General features: G+C 62.6%; 2 protein-coding genes across 2 annotated transcripts in view; both read left to right on the forward strand.

Annotated features, from left to right (window-relative positions):
• Positions 1–24959, forward strand: part of TIMP2 (TIMP metallopeptidase inhibitor 2) — a 37009-nt gene extending 12050 nt beyond the window's left edge. Inside the window, exons 2-5 of the mRNA XM_080682454.1 lie at positions 14078–14178; positions 15093–15201; positions 20315–20439; positions 22171–24959. Coding sequence (XP_080538580.1) covers positions 14078–14178; positions 15093–15201; positions 20315–20439; positions 22171–22368 — 533 coding nt within the window. The 3' untranslated portion in view covers positions 22369–24959. The remainder of the gene's footprint in view (positions 1–14077; positions 14179–15092; positions 15202–20314; positions 20440–22170) is intronic.
• CEP295NL (CEP295 N-terminal like) lies at positions 3309–5048 on the forward strand (the record flags this gene model as incomplete). The annotated part of the gene is made up of 1 exon (XM_080679139.1): positions 3309–5048. The coding sequence occupies one exon, from the start codon at positions 3309–3311 to the stop codon at positions 5046–5048; it is 1740 nt and encodes a 579-aa protein (XP_080535265.1).
• Positions 24960–25333: the final 374 nt, after the last annotated feature.

The following is a 25333-nucleotide window of genomic DNA, read 5'->3' on the forward strand; positions in this document are numbered from 1 at the left end:
CCAGGCCTGCTGCGCCGGAGCCAGAGCCGGGTTCTCGGGAGGCTCGGGAAACACTGTGCCGGATCTTGCCTTTCCGGGTGCAGGCAAGACACTTGAAGGGGAGGGTGGTCTGTTGTACGCACACAGGTAAATGCACCAGGCCCCTCGTTGCGCCTGTCGGTCACGGGAGGTCAGAGGTCAGGGGAGGACAAATCCTGGCTGCCAGCTCTGGCCTTCATCCTCACCAGCACTTCCGGGCTGTTTGTTTTTTTTTGTGTGTGTGTTTTTTTTTAAATAATCTATTTTTATTGCTTTCAGAGAGGAAGGGGGCGGGGGAGAGAGAGGTAGAGAAACATCAATGATGAGAGAGAATCACTGATCGGCTGCCTCCTGCACGCCCCGCTACTGGGGATCTGGCCCGCAACTCAGGCACCCACCCTTGACCGGGAATCGAACCATGACCTTCTGGTTCATAGGTGGGCGCTCAACCACTGAGCCACGCCGGCCGCACTCAGCTGTGGTTTGCATGGCAGCCATGGCAGAGGGCTGAAGCCACGTCTCACTGTGGCTCCACATAGCCCTTCCCTCGTGATGGCTGGCCTCGAGTATCCTTGCCTGGCTTGTGGGCCGCGCACCTGTCTTCTTTGCTGAAGGTCTGTTTCTTTTCTTTTTTTTTTCTTTTTTAAAGGGACTCTGTAATCCATCTAAGGGAAAGTCACAGAGTGATCTCTTTTCTTTTCTTTTTTTTTTTTTTTTAATATATTTTATTGATTTTTTACAGAGAGGAAAGGAGAGGGATAGAGAGCTAGAAACATCGATGAGAGAGAAACATCGATCAGCTGCCTCCTGCACACCCCCCACCGGGGATGTGCCCGCAACCAAGGTACATGCCCTTGACCGGAATCGAACCTGGGACCCTTCAGTCCGCAGGCCGACGCTCTATCCACTGAGCCAAACCGGTTTCGGCTTTTTTTTTTCTTTAAGTATATTTAATTGATTTTTTACAGAGAGGAAGGGAGAGGGATAGAGAGTTAGAAACATCGATGAGAGAGAAACATCGATCAGCTGCCTCCTGCACACCCCCTACTGGGGATGTGCCCGCAACCAAGGTATGTGCCCTTGACCGGAATCGAACCCGGGACCCTTCAGTCCGCAGGCTGATGCTCTATCCACTGAGCCACACCGGTTTCGGCTGAAGGTCTGTGTCGATCTTGGCCCGTGGTGAACGGCTGGCTTGTGCTCCGAGTGAGCGGTAGCCGAGTGTGCGGCCCGGAGGCAGGTCTCCGGCTGGATGTGTGATTTGTGGCCTTTCCTCCCAGCCTGCCGCGTGTTGTCGCTGGTCAGGGACGGCTTTCCAAACGCGAAGGTTTTTAAAGTCGGTGGGTGCCCGGCTGCTCGGCTTCCCGCGCCCCTGGCGCTGCCGGTGTGGCACCTGAGAAGCCGTGGCCTGACCCGGGCCGTGAAGGGGCACTTCGGTTGCCTTCTGAGCATCTGCCGTTTGGGACCTCACGGAAGGCCTCGGACCCGCTTTGGGTTTGCTGTTGGGTGAGGGGTGTGGTTCTGCCTCTGGTGACATAAGCATCTGGAATCCTCTTTCTCACACGTGGATGGCCAGCGGTGCCAGCAGCATTTTGGGGGGGGAACTACGATCCCCTGCGCCCCCCCCCCCCCGTTCGGTTGCCTTGGCGCCTTTGTCAAAACCCTAGTCGCTGTGTTCGGGGAGCCCGCTTCCTCTCCCTCCCCTCTCTCATCGTGGTGGCGGGAAGCCTGGTAGAGTCGGACACGAGCCGCTATTCTCAGTGGTCAGACTTACCGAAAGCTGGCAGCAGGCGACCAGCCGAGGCGGGTCACAGTCACGGATTGACCCGAGCGGCAGAGGGCCTGTCTCTGCTGCCGGCCAGCTGTGTGATCCAGGTCCAGGTTCTTCACCGCTCGCTGCCTCAGTTTCCCCACCTGTGAACCCAGGGTGATGGTAGCTCCTCTCCTCGGAGGTTACCTACAGAAGTGCCCGGAGCGCGCTGCACCGTCACCATGGCGGCTCCGTGGTTGAGCCGGGGCCCCTGGGGGCCTCCCGGGTTCTGCTCCACGGCTCACACCCCCCCACACACACACACACACAGACCAAGTGAGGCCCCAGGGAGCCCCTCCTTAGCCCGCAGGCTGGCTGACCTCAGCGGCCGGGGCCGACGCGCGTGACTCCATGCTCTCGGGTGAACGCACCCCCTCCCCTGGGCGGGCCTGAGCCCATGTCCCTTCTTGCTGCCCGAGAGTCCTCCTCGGAGAATTCCTCGCGGAAAGAGTTGGGAGTCATGACAACAGACGTAACTCCAGCCTAGTCTCCTCTCTGAATGGTTCGCATCAGATTCTAGTACCAAAGGTGCACGCACGCAGACTCACCTGCACGCACACACGTGCACACGCATGCCTCCCCCCCACGCCTCCCCCTGCCCAGGCCTCCCCCCCCGCCGACACACACACACACACCTGCACGGGTCTCCCCAGCTCCCTGCACACACACACACCCTGAGTAGCAAGCTCCTCCTCCTCCACTCCATTTCCTTTATTTTTTTTTGTAAAGAATCTTTATTGATTTCAGAGAGGGAGAGGGAGAGAGACAGGAACATCAACGATGAGAGAGAGTCATGGATCAGCTGCCTCCTGCACCACCCCAATTGGGGATGGAGCCCGCAACCCGGACATGCACCCTGACTGGGAATCGAACCGTGACCTCCTGGTTCATAGGTCGACGCTCAACCACGGAGCCACGCCGGCCGGGCCCTCCCTCCATTTATGAGTAGCTCTCCCTCCCGAGGGCCCGCCCTTTGCACCGTCCCACCCCGGCCGGAGGCCTCACATGTCAGGGTGGGACAGGGCTCCCGCCCCTGGCGCTGTGGACAATCAGACAATCGGATCACTCTTGGTCGTGATCCCAGTGCCTGGGGGCCGCCCTGGGCACGCGGGAAGTTTGGCAGCATCCCTGGCCTCACCCACGAGATGCCCAGGGGCTGCCTCCCGCTGCGCCAGAAATGGCTCCAGACACTGACACGTGTTCCCGTTGAATAAGGTGCCCTTCGGGATCGTGTTAACATGTGCAGGACAGACATGGGGAGGCCGAGAGCAGTCCCCGCGGGGCGGGTGTGGGGGGAGAGAGTGTCAGGGACTCATCGGCGTCTGTCCCCTCACTCCGAGCCCCTGTGCCTTGTCCCCAGGGCCTTGCTCGCTCTCCGGGCAGTGGCGAGCACCCTCCCGCCCTCGCGGGCCTGACGTGGAACAGCCGTGGCATCTGTGGCTCCTCGGCCCCCGGCTCCCACCGGTGTCTCTCCGATACCATGGCCTCCAAGATCTCCCACGTGAAACGGGGAGCAGAGAGAGCCGCTCGCCAGAGTCCCCACCCCGACGACCAAGCCTTGCTTTTGAGGCAGAAACACAAGTTGCTACAAGTCCGAGAGAGAGGTCAGCTGGCCGTGCCGAGGAGGCCGGACCTGGGGCCGTGGAAGAGCCCGCAGCCTCAGCACTGGGCCGAGGGGCTGAGGCCGGGCTGGCAGGAGGCCCCCCACCAGCGCGCCCGAGGCCTGGACCGGCTGCACATAGCGCATCTGCTCGGTGTAGGCGGCGGATGGCCCACGGGGCCTAGGCCTGACCTGCAGGGGCCGGCTCGGCGAGGAGCCACCGGGCGGCCGAGGGCCCGGGAGAAGCAGAGAGCGGCCGCCAGAGGAGAGAAGCGTCAGCAGGAAGACCTGGTCCGACTGCAGCCCCGGCCGCTGAAGTCCCGGAGGACCGTGGTGGGCGCGGAGAAGAAGGGGGCCGGCAAGGTCGTGGGCCTGCCCCGTCTTGCCCCGGGCCCCCCCGAGAAGAATAAAGGGAAGCGGGGGCCTTCGAGGAAGACGGGCGGTGGCCACCGTCCTGACCCTCGGGTGCGAGGAGACCTGGACGTGGGGACGCTCTGGGCTGCTGCGGGCGGGGTCGTGCTCCTGGGGGACCGGGAGGAAGACGGCGCCCCGGGCGGGAGGAGGTCGCCGGCGAGGCTGGCTCGTCTGGCTCCGGGCCCCAAGAACGACTGTCTGGGCCAGTACCCCCAGGGCCAGCTGGACAGTCTGGAGCCGCTGTGGCCCGTCGGCGTGACCTGTGGGAGGGGAGCCTCGCCCCCGGCGTCCCCACGCCCGCGCCGGGAGGGGAGCAGGTGGAAGAGGGAGCTGGAGTCCGTCTTCAGAGAGCTGTTCAGCACCAACCGGAAGCTGAAGACGCACCTGAACCGGTACCTGGAGTCCAGGCCGGGGACGGACACGTGCCCCAGCGAGGAGCAGGGCTTCCCTGAGGCGTGCGGGTGCCGAGGGGAGCCCCGCCGGGAGAGGCGGGCGGGAGACGCGCTCATGGAGCTGGCCCCGGGTCCAGCCGAGGCCGACGCCCGCCCCGCGGCGCCCAGCGCCAACCTGAAGGAGCTGCTGCGCAAGCTCAAGGACCGGCAGTACCGGAGGATGGTGGAGCCCCTGTTTTCGGACGAGGGGGACCCGGCCTCCCACACCGAGGAGGAGGGCCCACTCTGGCGCAGCAGCATGCGATCCGGGCACGAGCCGCCCAGGCCCGACACGCTCTCGCCGCAGCTGCACCCGCAGCTGCACCCGCAAGCACAGCTGGGCAGAGCCGGCGCGAAGCAGAACCCGGAGCAGAGATGGCGACCGCAGCAGCTGGTGGAGGTGCTCGAGGTCCCGCAGCTGAGCTGGGAAGCCCTGGGCCTGCCCCTGGCGGAGCGAGGAGAGGAGACGGAGACGACGGAGACGGAGACGGAGGCGGGGGCCCCGACGAGCGCTCACCCCGCTCACATCACGGCGCTCGCCGCGGGGCCCCCCTCTCCGCACCCGGAGGCGGCACGGGGGTGTGAGCGCAGCGCCGCCGCCCCGCCCGCCGCGTCCCCGCCGGCCGCCAGCAGCGAGGAGGAGGACGACGATGACAGTGGGCACAGTCAGATGATCCGTGACCTTCAAGAGCAGATTTTAGAGCAAAGCAAGTCGCACAAGCAGTTTCTCGAGCGAGCCAGGAGGCGCTTGCAAGAGTTTCAGAGCGTATGTTAGCGCGCCCGCCGGGTGAATACAGCACTGACCTCCGTGCGGACCGAGCGGGGAGACGGACCTGTGTTGGCGTCACCGGCCCGTGACCCGGTCCCGTGTCCTGCCTTTAGAGCCGAGTCCCAGCCGGGAGGGCTCCTCAGCAGGGAAGCAGGGGCCGTGTGGGGTGGGGGCGGCCCGGTGCGCAGAGGCGTGTCCCGGAGCCGCGAGCTCAGGCGAGGAGTTCAGGTGAAGTCAGCACGTCAGATGTTTTAGGCCAGTGGTCGGCAAACGGCGGCTCGCCGCTTTGTTGACCAATGAGTTTGCGGACCGCTGGGATAGGGGCTTCATCACAAGGAACAACCACAGCCTGTAATTATTGGAATCGAGAGTCTAGGCCAGGGGTGGGCAAACTCATTAGTCGTGAGCCGCGGTTTGCCGACCACTGTTTTAGGCCCATAAACACTGGACCGGCGGGGGCCCCCAGGTCAGACAGGCACAGTTTCAAAAAGGCATTTGACGCTCAGCCCCCCAGAGAGGCATTCGCGGAGAGATTTAACCGGAACCTCTCTTCGTCGTTCGCACCAACGAGACCAACATCATCTGCTAGGATGTGACGTGGTAGCGTTCCTTTTGGTTAATCCTCACCCGAGGGTATTTCTTCATTGGTTTTTAGAGAGAGTGGAAGGGAGGGGGCGAGGAGGAGAGAGAGAGGCATCGATATGAGAGACACACATCGATTGGTTGCCTCCCACACGCCCCCGACCTGGGCCGGGGATGGAGCCTGCAACGGAGGTGTGTGCTCTGGACCGGAATGGACCCCCGCCCCGCCCCCGGGATCCTTCGGTCCGTGGGCTGATGCTCTATCCACTGAGCCACACCTGCTAGGGCTCTTGGTGACATTCTTGTAGAGAATATTAATAAGTTGGAGGAAGGAGAGAGAGGGAGGAAGAGGAGGAAGGGAAGAGAGGGAGGAAAAGGGGGAGAGACGGAAGGAGGAAGGAGAGGAAGAGGAGGAGACAGAGGAAGGGAAATGGGTCCCAGCCACTTACCCTAGTGGGGAACCTGGGTGTCTGGTCAGTTCCTACCGTCCCCCCCTCCCCTCGCTTTACCTCTGACTCGGCCGCCATGGAAACCCCACACTGGGACACGGGGTAGGGTTCCGTCTGTCATTGCACCCTTAGGGACGGGGACAGAGGGGGACAGACGTTTTCTGCGAAGACCCCGAGAGAAGCTAGGTTAGGCGCTCAGGCTCCACACACCACGTGGACGGCGCCCCGTGGACAGCAGCCGTGAGTGGGCCTGGCTGAGTTCCACTGAGACCTTGTTTACAGAAACAGGTGGCGGCTGGACTTGGCTGGGAGACACCGTCAGCTGACCCCAGACTAGCCTATCAGGAGAGTGCCCGACGCCCTCCCCCCCTGCCCCCCCAGGACCTCAGATACACCCGGCTGGGTCCTGCATCCTCACCCAGGACATGCTTGCATTGTTGTCTATGAGCGGCCTCCTTATCTTGGGTAGACTCTGTAGACAAAACCGTGAAGAGTCCTGAGCTCCTGTGCACACCCCGTGAAACCCCGTGCACACCCCGTGAAACCCCGTGCACACCCCGTGAAACCCTGTGAGACCCCGTGAAACCCCGTGCAAACCCCGTGCACACCCCGTGAAACCCCGTGCACATCCCGTGAGACCCCGTGCACACCCCGTGAGACCCCGTGCACACCCCGTGAGACCCCGTGCACACCCCGTGAGACCCCGTGCACATCCCGTGAAACCCCGTGAGACCCCGTGCACACCCCGTGAAACCCCGTGCACACCCTGTGAAACCCTGTGCACACCCCGTGAAACCCGTGAAACCCCGTGCACACCCCGTGAAACCCCGTGCACACCCCGTGAAACCCCGTGCACATCCCGTGAAACCCTGTGAGACCCCGTGAAACCCTGTGCACACCCCGTGAAACCCCGTGAGACCCCGTGCACACCCCGTGAGACCCCGTGCACACCCCGTGAGACCCCGTGCACATCTCGTGAAACCCTGTGAGACCCCATGCACACCCCGTGAAACCCCGTGCACACCCCGTGAAACCCTGTGACACCCCATGAAACCCCGTGAGACCCTGTGAAACCCCGTGAACACCCCGTGAAACCCCGTGCACACCCCGTGAAACCCCGTGAACACCCCGTGAAACCCCGTGCACACCCCGTGAAACCCCGTGCACACCCTGTGAAACCCCGTGCACACCGAGACCTGGGCTGTTGGCTACAAAGCGGCTCCTGCCTGTGACTTCCTCTTCCTGCTGCTGCCCCGGGTGCAGCCTGCTTCCCCGGCGGGGCTCCCTCATCCCACCAGTGGACATGGACACGCGCGCGCGCACACACACACACACACACACGCACGGAGCACGGAGCTGTTGAGTTTTACTTGTGTTTGAGCTTTATAAAAAGGAGGTGATGTCATGTGTCCGGGGACTCGGGACAATCACTTCATCCATGTCACCCGGGGGTGTCCGTTACCCACTTGGCTGCAGCCTCCTGTCCCCACGTGACGCCTGAGCCTTCTTCCCAGGGTCTCAGCTTCTCCTCCAAAGAGACCTGCACCCCTAATGCATGTGGGTCTGGGGCTGGGCTCCGGAGCGCAGGGGAGGTTTGACACCACGCTGGGTCACGGGCGGGGAAGGTCCCGGTGCTCCTTTTCTTCCATGTCCACCTTTTTTCTTCTTTTTCCTTTGGAAAATGTGGGCTGGACCTTACCCTGCTTTTCCTTGTTAAACGGAGGGGCAGGCACTGCCCAGCCACTGGGATGCACGGGGGGTGCACACACTGGCGTCCCGGCACTCGGGTCCCGGTGGAGGGGACGAGGTGGCGAGGACGCGTGCGGTGACCGGTGGCCGTGGTGGGGGGCACCGGCAGGTCTGGTGACTGACCGGGGGGGTGTCCCCGGGGAACCCACGCCTCACCTCCCTGAGGAGAATCACGAGCCCCCAAACTGGCCCCCTTGGGTGGGGCAGCCAGCCTCCCGGGAGGTGGTGTGGGTTTTCGTGTTCAATCGATAGCGTGGGTGAGGCTCCGCCCAGCAGCTCACGTTCCATCCTGCGGGCGCCACGGTCTGCCCGCGGCTTTTCCCCTTGACGTGGAGGGAGTGTGGGCTCCCGGCGGGCTCTGCCTGCACCGGGTTCCGGAATGGCGTGGGGCGGGCTGCAGACTGGCCCAGCCTGTGGCCAGGAGGGCTGTTGGGGGGTGGCCTGTGGGGCAGGGTGCTGGCTTTGGGCTGATGCTCAGCCTCCTGTGTTACAAGACCACCACCACCTGTGGCTCCCGACTGCCCCGGGGGATGGCCCAGGGTGCCGTGGGATCCCCTGGGGTTCAGGGTGCTGTGGGGTCACCGGGTTTAAGCCGAGGCCACAGGGACCCAAACATTGAGTCACGAGGTCTCCTGAGGCGGCCTGAAAGCCACAGGCTGGGGAGTGGACGAGCCTGCCTGGGAGTGGGTTATTTTTGTTCCCCATTTCAAAGGTCGTATTTGTGGTCCCTGCATGGTAGGTGAGAGAGCGCCCCTTCGGAGCTAAAAGTAGGTGTGGGGGGCGGGCAGCCGAGACAGGGTGCAGGCTGACTCATCTCTGCCCGGCAGTCCCACCCACACGGTCCCCTGGCAGAAGGACAAGGCACCTGCCCTCCCACCCGTCCCACAGAAGGCGTCGTCGGGTTTGGCTGTGACCCCGAATTCCGGGTGCTGCTCTGCGGGTCCTCCTCCCTGTCCCCTGCCACCGCCCAGCCAGGGGTCCTGCCATAGTGTGTGATAGCGTCCGGACCAGAGAAATGTAATAAAGGGAAGATAAGATGTTCAAAGCTGGGGGCCTGGGGGTCTCCGACCTCCGAGAGGCCGCCAGGGAGCGGGAGAGGCCTCCAGGTGCAGGCGTCACCCTGCCTCTGCGCACGTCACGCCCCGATGTGCACCTTGCAGGACAAGGGGGTGTCTGGCCGGCCCTGCCCCTGGCTGGAGACGGGGGTAGGGAGTGAGGCGCTGCTGGATTGTCGGGCACCCCACACACTCCAGGTCTGAGGCTTATCTGCACGGCTGAACGACAAGGGCCAGAGTGACCAGGGGTGGGCAAACTTTTTGACTCGAGGGCCACCATGGGTTCTTAAACTGGACCGGAGGGCCAGAACAAAAGCATGGATGGAGTGTTTGTGTGAACTAATATAAATTCAAAGTAAAGGAGCGGAGGGGAGAGCAAGAGAACCGGATAGAACAGCCGGATCCGGCCCGCGGGCCGTAGTTTGCCCACGGCTGGGCCAGACAAAGCCATGGGGCGCGAGCCGCCCAGCGCCGGCCGTTTCCTGCAGGGTGGACGCTGGGACTCGGCCTCGACATCCCCGTGTCTGTCTCCTGCCTGAGAAACGCGGCGGGCGAGGTCAGACCCCGCACCCCGGGCCTCAGGGCCACGCGCACCGTGCGTGCGTGCGTGCGTGCCGACAGGGCTACGCCTCGGGCCCGGTCCTCGACGGCTCGCTGCTGCGAACGAGGCAGCTTGGAGAGGGGCAGAGCTGCCGCGGGCACAGCCACCCGGGGCAGCGTGGGCAGGACCCTGGTCTGCTGCCCCTTCGCTCCAAGCCGTCCGCCCTGCCTCTCCGAGCCCTTCCCAGCCTGGGGGTGGAGGGGGTGGAGGGAAGGCAGGGCCGTCCCTCATCGCCTGTCCAGGCCCCCCCGCCACTGCCCCGGCTGCAGGCTCGGGGCTTGCCGGGCCGAGCTGGGCTGGGCTTGGCGGAGAGTGGGGACGGCAGCCCCCACAAAGCCGCTCTGTTCTCGGCAAACCCTCCCAGGGCGGGTGCATTTTTTTCCCATGATTCAGCAGCACGTGAATGGAAGGGCCGAGCCCAAGGCTGCGGGCATGTGACCAAGAGGCCTGTGGCATGAGGTCCCGCTGGGCCCCCAGGGAGGAGGGCGGAGGGTGCCGGGCTGGGGTCGGGGTTGTGCCAGGGCCCTGGGGGGGATGGGGCGGGCGGGCACGGGATGTGGACCGTTCCCTCCGGCTCCAAAGGTCGGGGTTGGGGAGCACATGGACAGGAAACAGAGATGGGAGAGCTGGTCTCCATGGAGACAGGCATCCAGTGGACAGCTGCTCACGTGTGTGCAGGGATCCTGAACAGCACTGGGCAGGCCTGGCAGGCCCCTGAGGACCAGGCTCACGGGCAGCGTGGCCCGCGGCTGGGGCTGCACCCAGGCGCCCTCCCTGGCCCACCCCTCCCGCCACTCCTCTGCTCTGAGCAGTTCCCGTTCCAGGCATTCCTGACCCTGACCTGGGTCACACCGGCCAAGTCTGCCCTCGCCCTGGACAGGCACGGCCCTGCTGCAGAGCTGGGGACAGTGGCCGGTTCCTGGGGACAGGAGGCTGCAGGGCGCTGAGGGGGGTGTGGCCTCTCGCAGCCGCTGCAGGGACCTCGGTTCCCCCCAGCACAGGGCTGTTTCTAATTACTAAGTGACAGCCCCTTTTTCTTCATTTCCCTAAAAGGAGTGGACTTGGAGGCCTGCTCCCCCACTGACCGAGAGGGGCCCGGCGTGGAGGCCAGGGGAGGCCGCTGAGAGCTCGGGGAAGCCCTCCCGTGCCCCCCGCCCACTGCGGGTACCTGGGACGGCGGGGGCTGCGTGGACAGTGGGGCGACAGGGGCCAATGGGGCCGGTGGGGCTGGACCCTCCCTCGGACTCTGGGCACCGAGCCAGCGCTGATGTCATGCATTCCTTGTGACATCTCCGGGCTGCTCAACCGCACCCTGTTCCTCGTGCAGTTCAGGGGCGTGGCCTCAGCCCGGAGTCCGCGTGGGTCTGCAGTCTGTGCGTGCACGGTCCCCTTTCCAGGTCACCGGCCCCTCCGGCCCGAGGGCAGCCCGCCTGCTCACGCAGCAGACGCAGGCCCCCTGGGAAGGTGCACAATGTCTCCGCTGTGCCCCCCCCCCCCCCCCCCGTGTCCCCGGAGGTGAGCCAGGTACAGGCCAGCAGCTCGGGGTCCTCTGTCATTGAGGGGCAGGGACCCTCCCAGGTGGCAGCACGGAGCTGGGTGCAGGCGTCGGGAGGACCGGTGCTCTGTGGTTGGAGGGTGGGATGTGTAAGCTCGGTGCCCTGCTCTGGGGAGCGTAGGCAGACCCATGGAACCTTCCAGCCCCCCCAGGACCCAGCAGAGCGGGGCCCACCTGGGGAGCCCAGACCCCCCGCCCCCCACCCAGCCTGGAGGGCATGGGGACTGGGTTCCGAACGTCTGGGAGAAAATCGTTTCTAAATGCCTCTGAAATGATTGGCACGTCATTCTACCCGGAGGCACAGGAGTGGCCCAAGTGGCGGACGAGGACAGGGCGTTACACCACCTGCCCCAGGAAATGTGCAATGCTCTGCGGGCACGGCCGTGGCCACACGCGGTGGCTCCCGCTCTCAGACCAAGGCCCAGCGCGCTGGCCAGCGGTCACTCCGGTCGCCGCAGCGGGACGACCCGTCCTCCCACCCTCCCTCTCTTGATTGCGGCCAGTAGGGTCTTTGGCAAATGTGCTGGCCAGGCCCCCAGGCCCCCCTCCCACAGTGAGTGGCACTGGGAGCGAGGGCCCCTCAGGGCGGGGGGGACAGCTGGGCATTTCCCAGAGGCTGTGAGCAAAACCCAAGAGCACCCTGTCCTGTCCCTCTGGAGGCCTCGGGGGGGGAGCGCGGGGGGGGGGCCGGACCTGCCCTCTGCTGGCCCTGAGCCACCCTGCCCGTCTGAGTCAGGGCCCGGCCTCTGACCTTGCAGGAGACGGATGTTTTTCCGAGTCCTGGGATTCTCGCACCTCATCTGGGCAAACCCGTGACTTCCCCTCCGCCAGGGCTCTGCCTCCGGGCCTGGCGGCTGGGGTTGGGAGCGCCGAGGACCTGGGCCCAGGCCATGGCGCCTGCACGTCACGTGTTAATGCCCAGAGGCCTCCCAGTCCTCGGGGTTGGGAGCCGAGCGGAGCCGGCAGAGCAGCCCCGGTGGAAAGGCCCTGCAGGCTGTACTCACACGGGGGCACACGGGCTCTTCCGAGAGCAGCGGGGCCCGTGGCGGGGTGACAAAGATGACTCAACACGCGTGACCTCAGTGCACTTCTCAGAGGTGGTTCTCTCGGTTTGGGCCCCCCAGAGAGAGTGCACACGGCCTGTTCGGGGCGCAGCGGGGCTCAGAGGCGTTGGCAGGGGTGGGAGGGGACATGAATCTCGGCCTGAGGACCCCGAGGTTTCCCGCAAGCCCCCTCGCTGTCCCCTGCCCCTCGAGACGGCGGCGGGGCAGCCTAGCCTGTGCTGGTCTCTCCCCGGGGTGGTGGCGGTCGATCGCACGTCTGTGAGTCTGTGATCTTAACTTTCCGCCCACCCGTTCTTCTCCGCCCGAGTCTGGCGGCCACCGGTGTTGTTTTCGCAGGCTCCTCGCAGGAGGAAGTGACATCATTCCTGCGGTGTCCGCGGCCCGGGGTGGGGGCGGGGATCTGCGGTGGCGTGTGCTTTGAATTAAGCGGGACGGCTGTGCATTCCAGTAGCCGACATCTGGCGGTGAATTCGTCAGCCCGTGTGTCACCCTGTATCCTAAACCCAGATGTTGGGTGGATGGCCGGCGGGAAAGGAGAAAGAAGAAGCAAAATCTGAGCGGCCCGGGGGGAGGCTGTCATTTTGGGGAGCAGAGCAGAACAGGACTCTTGACCAAGACTCTCCCTCCTCCTGCTCCCTCTGCTTCCTGCGGGGGGAGGGCGGGGCGGCCAGTGGGGCAGAGCAGCCCACTGCGGGGCCAATATCAGGCCCAGCACACAGTAGGTGTTCAGTAAACACGAGGCCAGGCCTGGGGTTTAATTTTTTAATATATTTTTGTTGATTTCGGAGAGGAAGAGGGAGATAGAAACATCAGTGATGAGAGAGAATCATTGACCGGCTGCCTCCTGCACGCCCCACACGGATCCAGCCCGCAACCCGGCCGTGTGCCCTGACCGGGAATTGAACCCTGACCTCCTGGTTCATAGGTCGACGCTCAACCCCTGAGCCACACTGGCTGGAGTCCTCATTGATGTTTCTCTCTCTCTCTCTCCCCCTCTCCCCGCTTCTCTTAAATCAGTAAAAATAAATATGTAAAGGGAGAGGCAGAGAAGGCTCGCTCTAGGGAGACCGTCCCCAAAGCCCCGGCAAACACCTTCCGGACACGGAGGGCGGGCACACCTGTCCTGCAGGTGCCAGGGATCGACCTCTGGGCTCAGCACTTGGGGTGGCAGAGCACACGCAAAGCTTTGGAAGTGGACCCGTCCCAGCCCCATGAGGCAGCGGAAGTAGCCGCTGGCTGGCACCGGATTGCAAAGCGTTTCCTGTTTTAGATGCGGGCAGCCGAGGGGGATGCGTGAGCCGGAAGGGCTGTGACTACAAAGACCCCTGGTGCTGGGTGGGAGGAGACGCTGGGGCGATGGCTGCTACCCGGGAACAAGCCCTCGGTGGCGGCCCGGGCGGCGTCTCCTAGCCGCGGCCTCTTGGGCTGGGGCTGGCCTGGGCTTGGTCCGTCGTGGCTCAGCTCCAACAGAAGAAAGAATGGGGTTTGGGCCTGGGCCGGGCGCTGGCCCTGGTGGGGGGCTCCGGCACCAGGCTGAGATGTAGAGAGCACTTGGGGGTCCTGGCCTCCTGTTCTGGGGAAAAGCTGGCCTGGCCAGCGGGTCCGAGTCCACCTCGGGGGAGGGTGGAGGTGGGGGTGGGGGTGGAGCCCAGCGCTCTGCTCCTCGTTCCTTCTTCCCCTCCCCTCCCCTCCCGACAGCATGAACGCGGCCCTTACCCCGAGCGACCTGCACAGCCCCGTGTCACAGGGCAAAGCTTTGAAAGCCATGGGGACGGTGGGTGGCACCAGCTGACACGCCGGGAAATGGAAAGAGGGCGCGCTCTGCCCCAGGGGCTGGTGAACCCGGGTCCCCGAGTTGTCGGGTTACGGGTCCCCGAGTTGTCGGGTTACGGGGTGCTGCAGAGTCCTGGCTTAATTGCCTCGCTGCTGCCCCTTCTGGTGCCGACCGTCTGCTCACGTCTTTGTCCTTGTGCTTCGCAGTGATCAGGGCCAAGGTGGTGAGTGAGAAGGAGGTGGGCTCCGGCGACGACGTCTACGGCAACCCCATCAAGAGGATCCAGTACGAGATCAAGCAGATCAAGGTGAGGACGGGGGGCGGGGGTGCATGCCGGGGGCAGGAGGGGCAGGAGGGGCGGTGGGTGGTGAGGGCGAGGGCAAGGGGCTGCAGAGGTGTAGCCAGAGTGAGGCCAGGGCCCCACAGGCCGGAGACCACGCGGAAGTGCGTCCACCCCAGCTTCCTCCACCCCTCCCACCCCCGTCGGGAGGTGCCGCTGGGCCCTGCATGCAGGCCAGCTGTCCAAGGAGCGCAGTCTGGGCGTCTTCAAGCACCTGGCTGTATGATGCCCTTTGACCCGGAAATGCCCGGGGAGCTGATTGGACACGCTGTGGCCCCGCCCCTGGGTTATTTCGGAATCGGGTTCTCTCCATTTCGATGGGTGTGGTCCTGGAGCCCGCGTGCCGCCCCCTTTCCATGCACCCAGCTTCCGTGGGGCTGCACCCCTAAAACCGGGGTGGGAGCCAGCATTCTCAGTCCCACTCCTGTCCCCACCTGTGGCCACCCCCGGAGGGGCGGAGGGCGCTCCTGGTGTGGCTTTCTCGCGTCCTGCTGGGGGGGCCTCTCCGCTTGGTTCCCGTCCCAGAGCCTGAAGCGTGCGGGGCGGGGAGGGGGTCCTCTGTGCCAGTCACAGTCACTGGATTCGCGCAAGCCCCCGCAGAGATTCCGAAATGACCCCGCTGGTGGCGAGTGGGCACAGGTGTGTCCGAGGCGGGGCCCTCCAGGTGCCATTAGCCCGGCCCGTGGACAGCGGCCACACTGAGCGAGGAGTGACCCCGAAGAGTCGCCTTGCAGTGGGAATGGTGGTCTGCTGTCCGGCCCACTGGCACGTGCTGGCGGTGCACGGGCCGGGGTGGTGGGACGCCCCGCAGTTCTGGGCGGGAGTGGGGTTCGCGGCTGCGAGGCCACTCGGCTGACCTGGGCCCCTCCTCGTCTTCCCAGATGTTCAAGGGACCGGACAGGGACATCGAGTTCATCTACACGGCCCCCTCCTCCGCCATCTGCGGGGTCTCGCTGGACGTCGGAGGCAAGAAGGAGTATCTCATTGCAGGTGCGTGCCCTGCGTGGACACGGGCGAGGGGAGGGCGGGGAAGCAGCGGGTGGAGCAGGGCCTCCGGGCTGTGCATGACCTCAGGGCCGCCTTCCCTTTTCTCTCTTTTATTTATTTACTAGAGGCCCGGTGCACGAAATTCATGCAAGGGGCTCAGTCCTCCCAGCTGTGGCTGCTTGCCTCGGCCCTCGCAGCCCCGACTTCATCCGGAAGGTCATTCGGCCACCCGGTCTAATTAGCATATTACCCTTTTATTATTATAGGTTGATTTTAGAGAGAGAAAGAAAGCGGGGGTGGGGGGGGAGAGAGAGAGATTGCTTTGTTGTCCCACTTATGTATGCATTCATTGGTCGCTTCTTGTATGTGCCCTGACCTGGAATCGAACCCCAAACCTTGGTGTTTGGGGTGCCTTTTCCCGGGGAGAATTCCTGGTGCATGGTCCCCTCCCGCCCTCCCCCGTGGCATCCCCATCCCCCCTCCTTACACAGTGGAGCCTGGGACCTGATGGGAGGAACCACAGTACCCAGGAGGGGGTGGGAGGTCGGGTGGAGACAAAGGGGCGAGAACTTTGCCAGTGAGATTGCTGGGGCCCTCCGGGCTGGGCCGAGGGACAGGAGCGGGGGGAGAGGGGAAACCTCGTTTGACGTCTGCTGGTATGATTGTGCACCCACATCTCCGTGGTTCATTGTGGGCAAAGCCACGGCACATACATGAACCGTCATCGCCGTTTCTAAGCGAAGGTCCCCGAGGGAGGGGGAGGGCTGTGGCCTGTCCGGGGTCCCTCCGTCCCTCCCACCGGCGCCCACGCCCAGCACCTGCCCGTGGTTTCTTTCTGCTACCTTGATTTTTGTTTGTTTTTTTGTTTTTTTGTTTTTTAATATATTCCATTGATATTCTACAGAGAGGAAGGGAGAGGGATAGAGAACCAGAAACATCGATGAGAGAGAAACATCCATCAGCTGCCTCCTGCACACCTCCCACTGGGGATGTGCCCGCAACCAAGGTACATGCCCTTGACCGGAATCGAACCCAGGACCCTCCAGTCCGCAGGCCGACGCTCTATCCACTGAGCCACACCGGTTTCGGCTCTTTCTGCTACCTTGAGACTTCGGCTCCTCTCCTCGGACGATGGGAGGTTCCCCCCTTGTGTGGGCACTTCCGAACGTCCTCGCTGCTTTAACAGCCTCTGCTGTCTGTCGGCGGTTTTATGGCGCTGTCATTCACACACCGTTCAGTTCACCCAGAGACAGCGTGTGACTCAGGGGTTTTGGTACGGACGGGGGTGCGCAGCCACCACCCTAGTCCAGGAGTGTGGTATCCCCGCTCCAGCCTCCCCAAACCCCCCTTCTCCACCCACCTCCGTGGAGCCGCTTCTGACTTCAGATTCCCCTGCTCCAGACTTCGGTGCGATGGGACCACGTGCCCCGTGGTCCTTCGCGCCTGGCTCCCATCCCTCAGCACCATGCGTGTTGTAGCAGTGTCAGTCTTCACGCCTTTCCGTGGCCCGGTAATGCCCCATTGCACGGATCCACCCCATGCTGCCTCCCCATTCATCCTTCCGCGGACACGGGGGTTGTTCCCACGCTGGGGTTACCGTGAGCGGTGTTGCCAGAACAGCCGCGCACGCGTTTTTTTTGCGTGGACGTGTGTTTTCATCGCTCCGGGGTGGATACCAGCAGTGGAATCGCAAGACATATGGCGACTCTGTTGAATCATTCGAGGAACCGCCAGACGGCTCTCCGAGGCAGCCGGTGGCACCGGCTTCCCTTCCCGTGCCTGCTATTTTTATAGGGAAAGTGCCATCCAACGGAGACAGGGGGGTGGGGACACAATCGGGATGCAACGATCGATCGGAGACCCGACGGCTGCCCCAGTGGCAGGGAGGCGGCGAAGCGGCTGGCGCACCCGGCACAGGTGCGGGCGTCCCCCGCGGCCTCAGGGGCCCGCTCGGCCTGTGCCCGGAACAGCCGGGGCAATCTCATCGTCGCTTATGTCTCCTTTTCCTACTTCCCTGTAGAGGCTGTCTTTTGCAAATTACGACAGCGATTATTTTTATGATCAGACCAATGCGATCCGGAGAGACGAGAAAGGAGACAAACATCTCCCGGGGTGCAGGGAACGTGCTGCCGTGGCCAACCAGCGGCCGCTGGTTGGCGGCGCCCTCTCCTTGTGCTGCACCCCGAGGGCCCACATGATGAAGTGAGGGCCACGTGCCGCGGGTGCAGGCCCGATCCCCGCCTGGCCGGGGCGTGGGCAGGAGGCAGCGTCGACGTGTCTCTCTCACATGGATGTTTCTCTCTGTCACTCCCCCTGCCTTCCACTGTCTCTGAAAATTAATGGAGCCCTGGCCAGGGTGGCGCAGTTGGTTGAACATTGTCCCATGCCCGAGAGGTCGCCAGTTCAATTCCTGGTCCAGGGCACATGCCCGGGTGGCAGGCTCAATCCCCAGGAGGCAGCTGATGGATGTTTCTCTCTCCCTTGCTCCCTCCCTCTCTCTCTAACACATCAATAACAACATTTAAAGAAATGAAAATGAATGGGAAAATATCCTTGGTGAGGAGTAACAAAAAATAGAAATAAAATGAGAGCCTGAGAGGGACACACCGCCCTCTAGGGGCTGTCTGCCCAAACTGCAGGGCTGCAGGCGCTGGGGAAGGAGGCAGGGCTGGGGTCCTGCCCGCTGGCTCCCAGGGGCGTAGTGACCATGGTCTCACTTCGGCAGGCTGCACACCTCCCTGGTCTACAAACCTGTGTGCCCTTTGCCAACCCGACCTCTTCCCCGGGCTCAGTGGCCGCTCCGGGTGAAACCGGCGTTGACTTTCTAAAGCAGAGATCCTAAAACCTTTCTCTCCTGGAGCCAGGACGGGCTCCCCAGACATCCCGGGGTGCAGCAAGCCACTACGCGGGCGCTGGCTGCCGCCCTGGGAGTGACCACATGGCCGGGGGCAGCCCGCCCCTTTCGGGGCTGGTGACTCACCTTCCCGTGTCAAGTTGGACACGCATGTTTGGGGACTCTCAGAGAATCGGCCCTGTGATTTTATCCCACAGTCCTCTCGAGCCCCACAGGGAAAAATAAACATGCAGTCCTCAGCTACGAATCTTAATGCATTCCTGTGTTTCTGGACCCAAGAGAGACTTCGCTTTCCTCCAAGGCAGACACACGTCGAATGTTGTAGCAGATGCTCGAGCCAGGCATGCCCACACAAGTCTTATTTTATTTTATTTTTTATTATACATATATATTTTATATATCTTATTGATTTTTTTTACAGAGAGGGATAGAGAGTTAGAAACATCGATGAGAGGGAAGCATGGATCAGCTGCCTCCTGCACACCCCCTACTGGGGATGTGCCCACAACCAAGGTACATGCCCTTGACCGGAATCGAACCTGGGCCCCTTCAGTCCGCAGGCCGACGCTCTATCCACTGAGCCAAACCGGTTAGGGCTATTTTTTTTTTTTTTTCTTACAGAGAGGAAGGGAGAGGGATAGAGAGTTAGAAACATCGATGAGAGAGAAACATCCATCGGCTGCCTCCTGCACACCCCCCACTGGGGATGTGCCCACAACCAAGGTACATGCCCTTGACCGGAATCGAACCTGGGACCCTTCAGTCCGCAGGCCGATGCTGTGTCCACTGAGCCAAACCGGTTAGGGCTTTTATTTTTTTTAAAATATGTTTTTATTGATTTCAGAGAGGAACGGAGGAGAGAGAGAGAAACATCAGTGATGAGAGAGAATCAACGATGGGCTGCCTCCAGCACGCCCCACCCTGGGGAGCGAGCCCGCAACCTGGGCATGTGCCCTGAGTGGGAAACGAACTGTGACCTCCTGGTTCATAGGCCACTCAACCCCTGAGCCACGCCGGCCGGGCCCAATCGGATCTTAGTTATCTATTCCGAAAGGGGTCTCCTTTTCATGCTCTGAGATGCTGCTCCACGTACACACGACCTCCAAGCTCCTGCGGGCCCAGCCACGAGGGCTGCTGAAAGGATGCCATTTGCATTTCGTGCCCTCGCCGGCCTTTGCCTGCTGCTGCTAAAGCTCGAGTCAGTGGTGAAAAGGATTAAGACACCGCCTTTCACCTTACGTGTGTGACGTGGTCAGGGAGCAAGAAGCAAAAGAAAGGCAAGGGCCCTGACCGGTGTGGCTCAGTGGATAGAGTGTCGGCCTGTGGACTGAAGGGTTCCTGGGTTCGATTCCGGTCAAGGGCATATACCTCGGTTGCGGGCACATCCCCAGTGGGAGGTGTGCAAGAGGCAGCTGATGGATGTTTCTCTCTCATCGATGTTTCTAACTCTCTCTCCCTCTCCCTTCCTCTCTGTAAAAAATCAATAAAATATATTTAAAAAAACAAAAAAAGAAAGGCGAGGAACAGAGACAGTGGACATTGATGCCAGTCGAGGCTGCAGTAGCCACGCGCTGGGCATGGCGGGCGAGCCGGAAGGGTGGGCTCAGCCTGCCAGGGATGATGAAGGAGCGAGCGGGCTGGGCGGGGAGGCGCGTGTGCACCCGTGCGGTGAAAGGCCACAGAAACCAGTGAAAGGGCCGAGGTGCTGGCCTCCAGCCAACGACGCTCCTGCCTTGATGTACTGAGCGCACAGAGAGTGGATGCAGGCCGGAAAAATCTCTCTCTTTTTTTGAAGTGTCGGAGGCCACCTGCACACTTCTCCTGTTTAGTGCTCAGGGTTCAGAATAAGAGCTGGTCACCCTGCTGCTGCTGCTGCTGCTTTTTTTTAATCCTCACTCGATATTTTTTCCCATTGATTTTGGGAGAGAGTGGAAGAGAGAGGGAAAGACAGAGAGAAACATCGATGTGAGAGAAACACATCCATGGGTTGCCTCCTGCACCAGCCCTGACCAACGGCCCGGGCCGGGAGGAGCCTGCAACCGAGGTACGTGCCCTTGACCGGAATCGAACCCGAACCCTTAGGTCTGAAGGCCGATGCTCTATCCACGGAGCCACACCAGCTAGGGCACAACTCTGCCCTTAACCCATGGCGTTGTTAGAACTACACTCCCCCGTGCCGGGCCCGCGCCCGCTGCTGGAGGGGGGCAGGAGGGAGCCGGCGGCGTGCCCTGTGCTGAGCTCGGCGGCCCCTTCTCTCCCCAGGAAAGGCCGATGGGAACGGCAAGATGCACATCACCCTCTGTGACTTCATTGTGCCCTGGGACACCCTGAGCACCACCCAGAAGAAGAGCCTGAACCACAGGTACCAGATGGGCTGTGAGTGCAAGGTAAGCCGCCGCCGCCTCCAGGTGGACGCCAGGGTTTCACCCCTGGCTTTCCCGGGCCTCTCCGTGCACAGGACCCTGACTTAGCACAGGACTTTGGGAGGTGTGGCCTCCCTGCGGGTGAGGCTGTCGGTGGGGACAGAGGCCCTGAGGCGTGCCTCTGCCGAGCGAGGGGCACCTGGCCATGTTACCGTAGCTTCTGGGAGTGAGCAGTTTTGGGGGAGAATATGGTCCCCTGGGAATTTTCTGCAAGGAGAAGTGTCAGTACTCGTTCCGTGATGGGCCCCTGGGGTTACAGTTTTGCTAGCGTTCCGGCCACGTTCACGCGTGGGCCCTTGTGAATGTGGGGTCTCTGTGTCCATTGCACCAGACACCCCAGCCCCCCTTCTTACAAAGTGGCCAGAGGTGGTGCTGTACAGCGAGAGCATCACTAACACTCTTTTTAAATATTTTTAAAAATACATTTTTATTGGTTTCAGAGAGGAAGGGAGAGGGAGAGAGAAAGAAACATCAACGATGAGAGAGAATCATGGATCGGCTGCCTCCTGCACGCCTCCTACTGGGGACTGAGCAAGCAACCAGGGCCTGCGCCCTCGATCGGAATCAAACCCGGGACCCTTCAGTCTGTAGGCTGACGCTCTATCCACTGAGCCAGACCGGCTAGGGTGCATCACTAACGCTCTTGCAGTTGCAAAAGTTGAGCCATCTTCAGAGGCTCCGGCCCCTGAAGGAAGCCCCGTGGGGCACCAGGAGCCCCTGAGTCACCCCAGTCCTGAGGGGCCGGGCCCAGCACGAACCCGTCCCCCGGGAGGCTGCCGGGAGTGGCCGTGGGCTGGCTGCGTGTAGCCCTCCTGCCCGTCCTCGTCCTGGTAGCTGGCCTCCTGCCCAGCCCTTAGCGCCTTCGGGGCGAGGGTTCCGACCCACACACAGTCCACGTGTGCTGAGCGCTCTGAGCCCAACACAAAGCCAAAGCCAAGGGCGTCCTTTCCTCTCCGAGGCCTTGAAGGTCTCACCCTCTGGACTCGCTTCCTCAGCCCATGTGCTGTTTGCCGATCCCCTCGGAGCCCACGTGCTTGAGAGCGGGGTACCGCCCCCCTTTCGTTCCCCTCCCACCCATCTTCAGAAATTCAGACCCTTCGTTGTTGTTGTTTTTAATATATTTTTACTGATTTCAGAGAGGAAGGGGAAGGGGGAGAGAGAGAGAGAAAAACATCCATGATGAGAGAGAATCATGGATTGGCTGCCGCCTGCCTCCCCCTCCTGGGGATCAAGGCCACAACTGGGGCCTGTGCCCTGACTGGGAATCGAACCCTGGCCTCCTGGCTCATAGGTCAAGGTCAACGCTCAACCCCTGCGCCCTTTGTTGTTGCTGTTACTCGCCTACTCCCGGGAGGGCGGGGCTAAGGTAGAGCTGCTTTGCTGGGTTCAGAGAAGGTAGACCAGCCGGCCCAGCTCGGAGGCTGCCTGCAGTGGCGGGGGGCTGCAGGGGGGTGCACGACCCGCCGGCTTCATCTCCCCCTGGGCGCCGCCTGCCGCTGTGTGGACCGCCTGGCACTCAGGAAAGGCTGCTGACGGCCGCCTTCACTCCGGCCCCAGCCCCCTGCTGCCCTGGGCCGTCACTCATTCCACCAGCTGCCCTGGGCCGCCTTCGCCAGGCACGTTGCTGGGTCCTGGAGCCGCCCCCGCGGCCCGGGTCCTGACGGAGTCCTCCTCCCTGCCCCCCCCCCCCCCCAGATTACGCGCTGCCCCATGATCCCCTGCTACATCTCCTCCGTGGACGAGTGCCTGTGGATGGACTGGGTCACGGAGAAGAGCATCAACGGGCACCAGGCCAAGTTCTTCGCCTGCATCAAGAGGAACGACGGCTCCTGCGCCTGGTACCGCGGGACGGCGCCCCCCAAGCAGGAGTTTCTCGACATCCAGGACCCGTAGAGGCCGCGGTCTCCTCGGCCAACTGAGAAGCCTCCGAGGGCGTAGACTGGTCCAGCTCCGGCATCCCTTCCTGGAAATAGCATGAATAAAAGCGTCATCCAAGTGGGTCTAAATTAGTGTCATTATCCCCCGTGTAGCCCCCTATGGACGGCCGTGGTCCTGGAGCGAGAGGTGGGTCCCACCCTGCACCCCCAGCCTGGGCTCGGTGCGGCCCGGCGTTCATCCTGGCTGCGGGCAGGGGTGGGACCCAGCTTCCTCCCAAGCCCAGCCTCCATCCTGGCTGTGGGCAGGGGTGGGACCCGGCTTCCTCCCAGGCCTAGCCTGGCGCTGTCACAGGCGCTGAGCAGGCAGCACCTAGGGGTCCCCCTCCCCGGCCTGGTCAGGGCAGAGCCTGGATGTGTGCGTTTTGCAGAAACTTGAGGGTCTTCGCGAGACTGTGTAGCAGGTCTACCAGCTGCCTCCCTCCCGACAGGGGCGTGCCCCTCGTTTCTTGCCGCTTCCACACCTCTGGCCGTGGGGTGTCATCCCCACCCCTTGCAAGTGCCCCCCCCCGCCCCAGGCCCCCCGAGCTGACCTCTGACCTCGGGCTCCCACACCAGCGACTCCTGCATCCTGGGAGCAGCTTGGTCTGGAAGGAGCCCCGATTACTCTTCGCAGAATTCCAGGGAGACCTCCCCCTCCCCGGGCTGGGGCAATGTGAGAGCGACAAAGCCATGGCCTGGCCCTGCACTCCTCCTCCAGCCCTGAGGGGGCGTGAGATGCTCTGCCCTGGGGACAGAGGTGGGGGGGGGGGGGCACTTGGCTGCTCTTGGCTTGTTCTTGAGCTTCTGAGGTCCCTCAAGCCTCCTCCCCCGCCTCCCGGCACCCGTGTCTAGATGGAGTTGCACGGATTGGCTTTGCGGGGCGTTGCGTGGGGCCAGTGGCCGGAGCTCCTGTGTCACTTCCTGGGGACAGGGAAAGCGGGGTCCCCCGCCTGCGGAGGTTTAGTAGGCCCCCTCCGAGACGGCCGTGCCGGCGCTGTGCCTGGATTTCTTTGGGGAAGCCCGCTACGTGTCTGAGGAAGTCCCGAGGGAGGCGGCAGGCGGCTTCGGGGAAACTCCTTCCTTCCTGGGCCTCCGGGGCCTGTGGCCGGCTTTGAGAGAGGCCTCATTTCCCTAAAGATGAGCTCTCACATCGCGGGCAAATCGAGGCGCAGGCGCACCGACCTCTGCTGACATCCCTTATGTTACCAAGATGTCTCCATTAGGAAACCTCATTCAGAGGGAACTAGGGGACCTGTTTGTCCCCTAAAAATGGTTTTCTGATGCCGACACAGTGGGGGTGACCACGGGCAGAACTCTATTCATCCGGATAAAGAGAATCCTTTTGCTCCTGCTTGTTTTGTAAAGACACCCTGTTCTCAGTTTACCGGGCACAGAGGCAAACACACCCCATACAAGCACAGGTGCACGTGTGCACACACCACGAAGCAGGTCTGCTGGCCTGCGAGCAGTCACCATCTTCCAAGCCCGCTCTGTTCTGCGGTGACCCCTGTGCCCCGATAAGACCCCCGTCTTCCCGTGGCTGCCCGGGACCTGGTCACCATAGGCTTGGATGTCTTCCCTTTCTGGGACAGACGGCAAGATCCAGGCATGGCCCGCCCCGAGGGCGCGCTCGTGCTGTGCCGTGGTGAGGTCTGTCGGGACGGACCAGCCCCTGTGATGGCCGTGTAGACCAGGGCGCCACCCGCCAGTCGGTAGAACGCCCGCCCGCCCGCCCGCTTCCCGCCTGGTGTCCCGTGTGTGACGCTGACTCCCGTTCCCGCTGACTCGGCGTTTCGGTTTGTCTCTGACCGCGGTGTGACCGTTCCTGTGCTGTGTTTTTATTACCCCCGGGAGGTGGTGGGCGTGCGCTTGTGTGGTGTTTTTTTTTTAAGTTTCCGCGTTGTGGAAGCATTTGGCCCGGAGTGGTGAGCGAGGCGTGGCCCTAGCCCGGGCCGGCGGCTCCCTGGACGCGCATCCTGACTTCTCTGAGTATCGTTGCTACTTCCGCCTCCCATCTCTCCTCTGGTTCAAATTATTACCAAGAAAAGGATCGAAAGGCCTTCATATTGAATCCATGCACGTTGGCCGGTTAGCCGTGCCCGGCAGGAAAACACCAAAAACTCGAAAGGAAGTGGCTGGCGGCGGCCCACTGACAGCACGGTGCAGGTGCCCGCACGGCGGTACATCGCCGCGGCACGTGCGGGCCAGGGCTCGCCGCTCGGCCGTTCATTTACGTCACGCTCTCCCCTCCGCGGTCTTCATGCGAGCGGCTCACGCTGTTTAAAATAAAGTTTACATTGTAGTTCTTCTCCAGCCGTGGCTTGATGACAATGTCGGACTCGCTGCCGTAATTTAACGCTTTGTGGATTCTGTTGGGTTTCTCTGTGTGTGTTTTAAGAAACTTGCGGGGGGCAATGTGTGTTTGCTGGGATCGGAGCTTCCTGTGCTGGGAAACATGACAGCCGTGGCAAGGGGACAGGCAGCCTGCGCCTGTCTCCGATGCTTTGTATCATTCCTGAGTGAGCGCTCGGTCCATGGACAATAAACAGTATTATCGAAGAGAACGTGCTCCCTGCGTGTGGCTGTGTCTGATGTTCAGAGCTGGGCAGACACCCTGGAGCCGGGCTGACACCCCCGGAGCCGGGAAGACACCCCGGAGCCGGGAAGACACCCCGGAGCCGGGCAGACACCCCGGAGCCGGGCTGACACCCCGGAGCAGGGCTGACACCCCCGAGCCGGGCAGACACCCCATAGCCGGGCTGACACCCCAGAGCAGGGCTGACACCCGGGAGTTGGGCAGACACCCCATAGCTGGGCAGACACCCCGGACAGGATTTCCTTAAATTGGCAAATAATAGGAGCGGAGGAAGGGGCCCCTTCATTCACTGAGCACAGGCCTTTCTGTTCACACACACACACTCGCAGAGCTGTCACGGAGCATT

Source organism: Plecotus auritus, assembly GCF_963455305.1.
Source record: "Plecotus auritus genome assembly, chromosome: 7".
Classification (NCBI taxonomy): Eukaryota; Metazoa; Chordata; class Mammalia; order Chiroptera; family Vespertilionidae; genus Plecotus; species Plecotus auritus.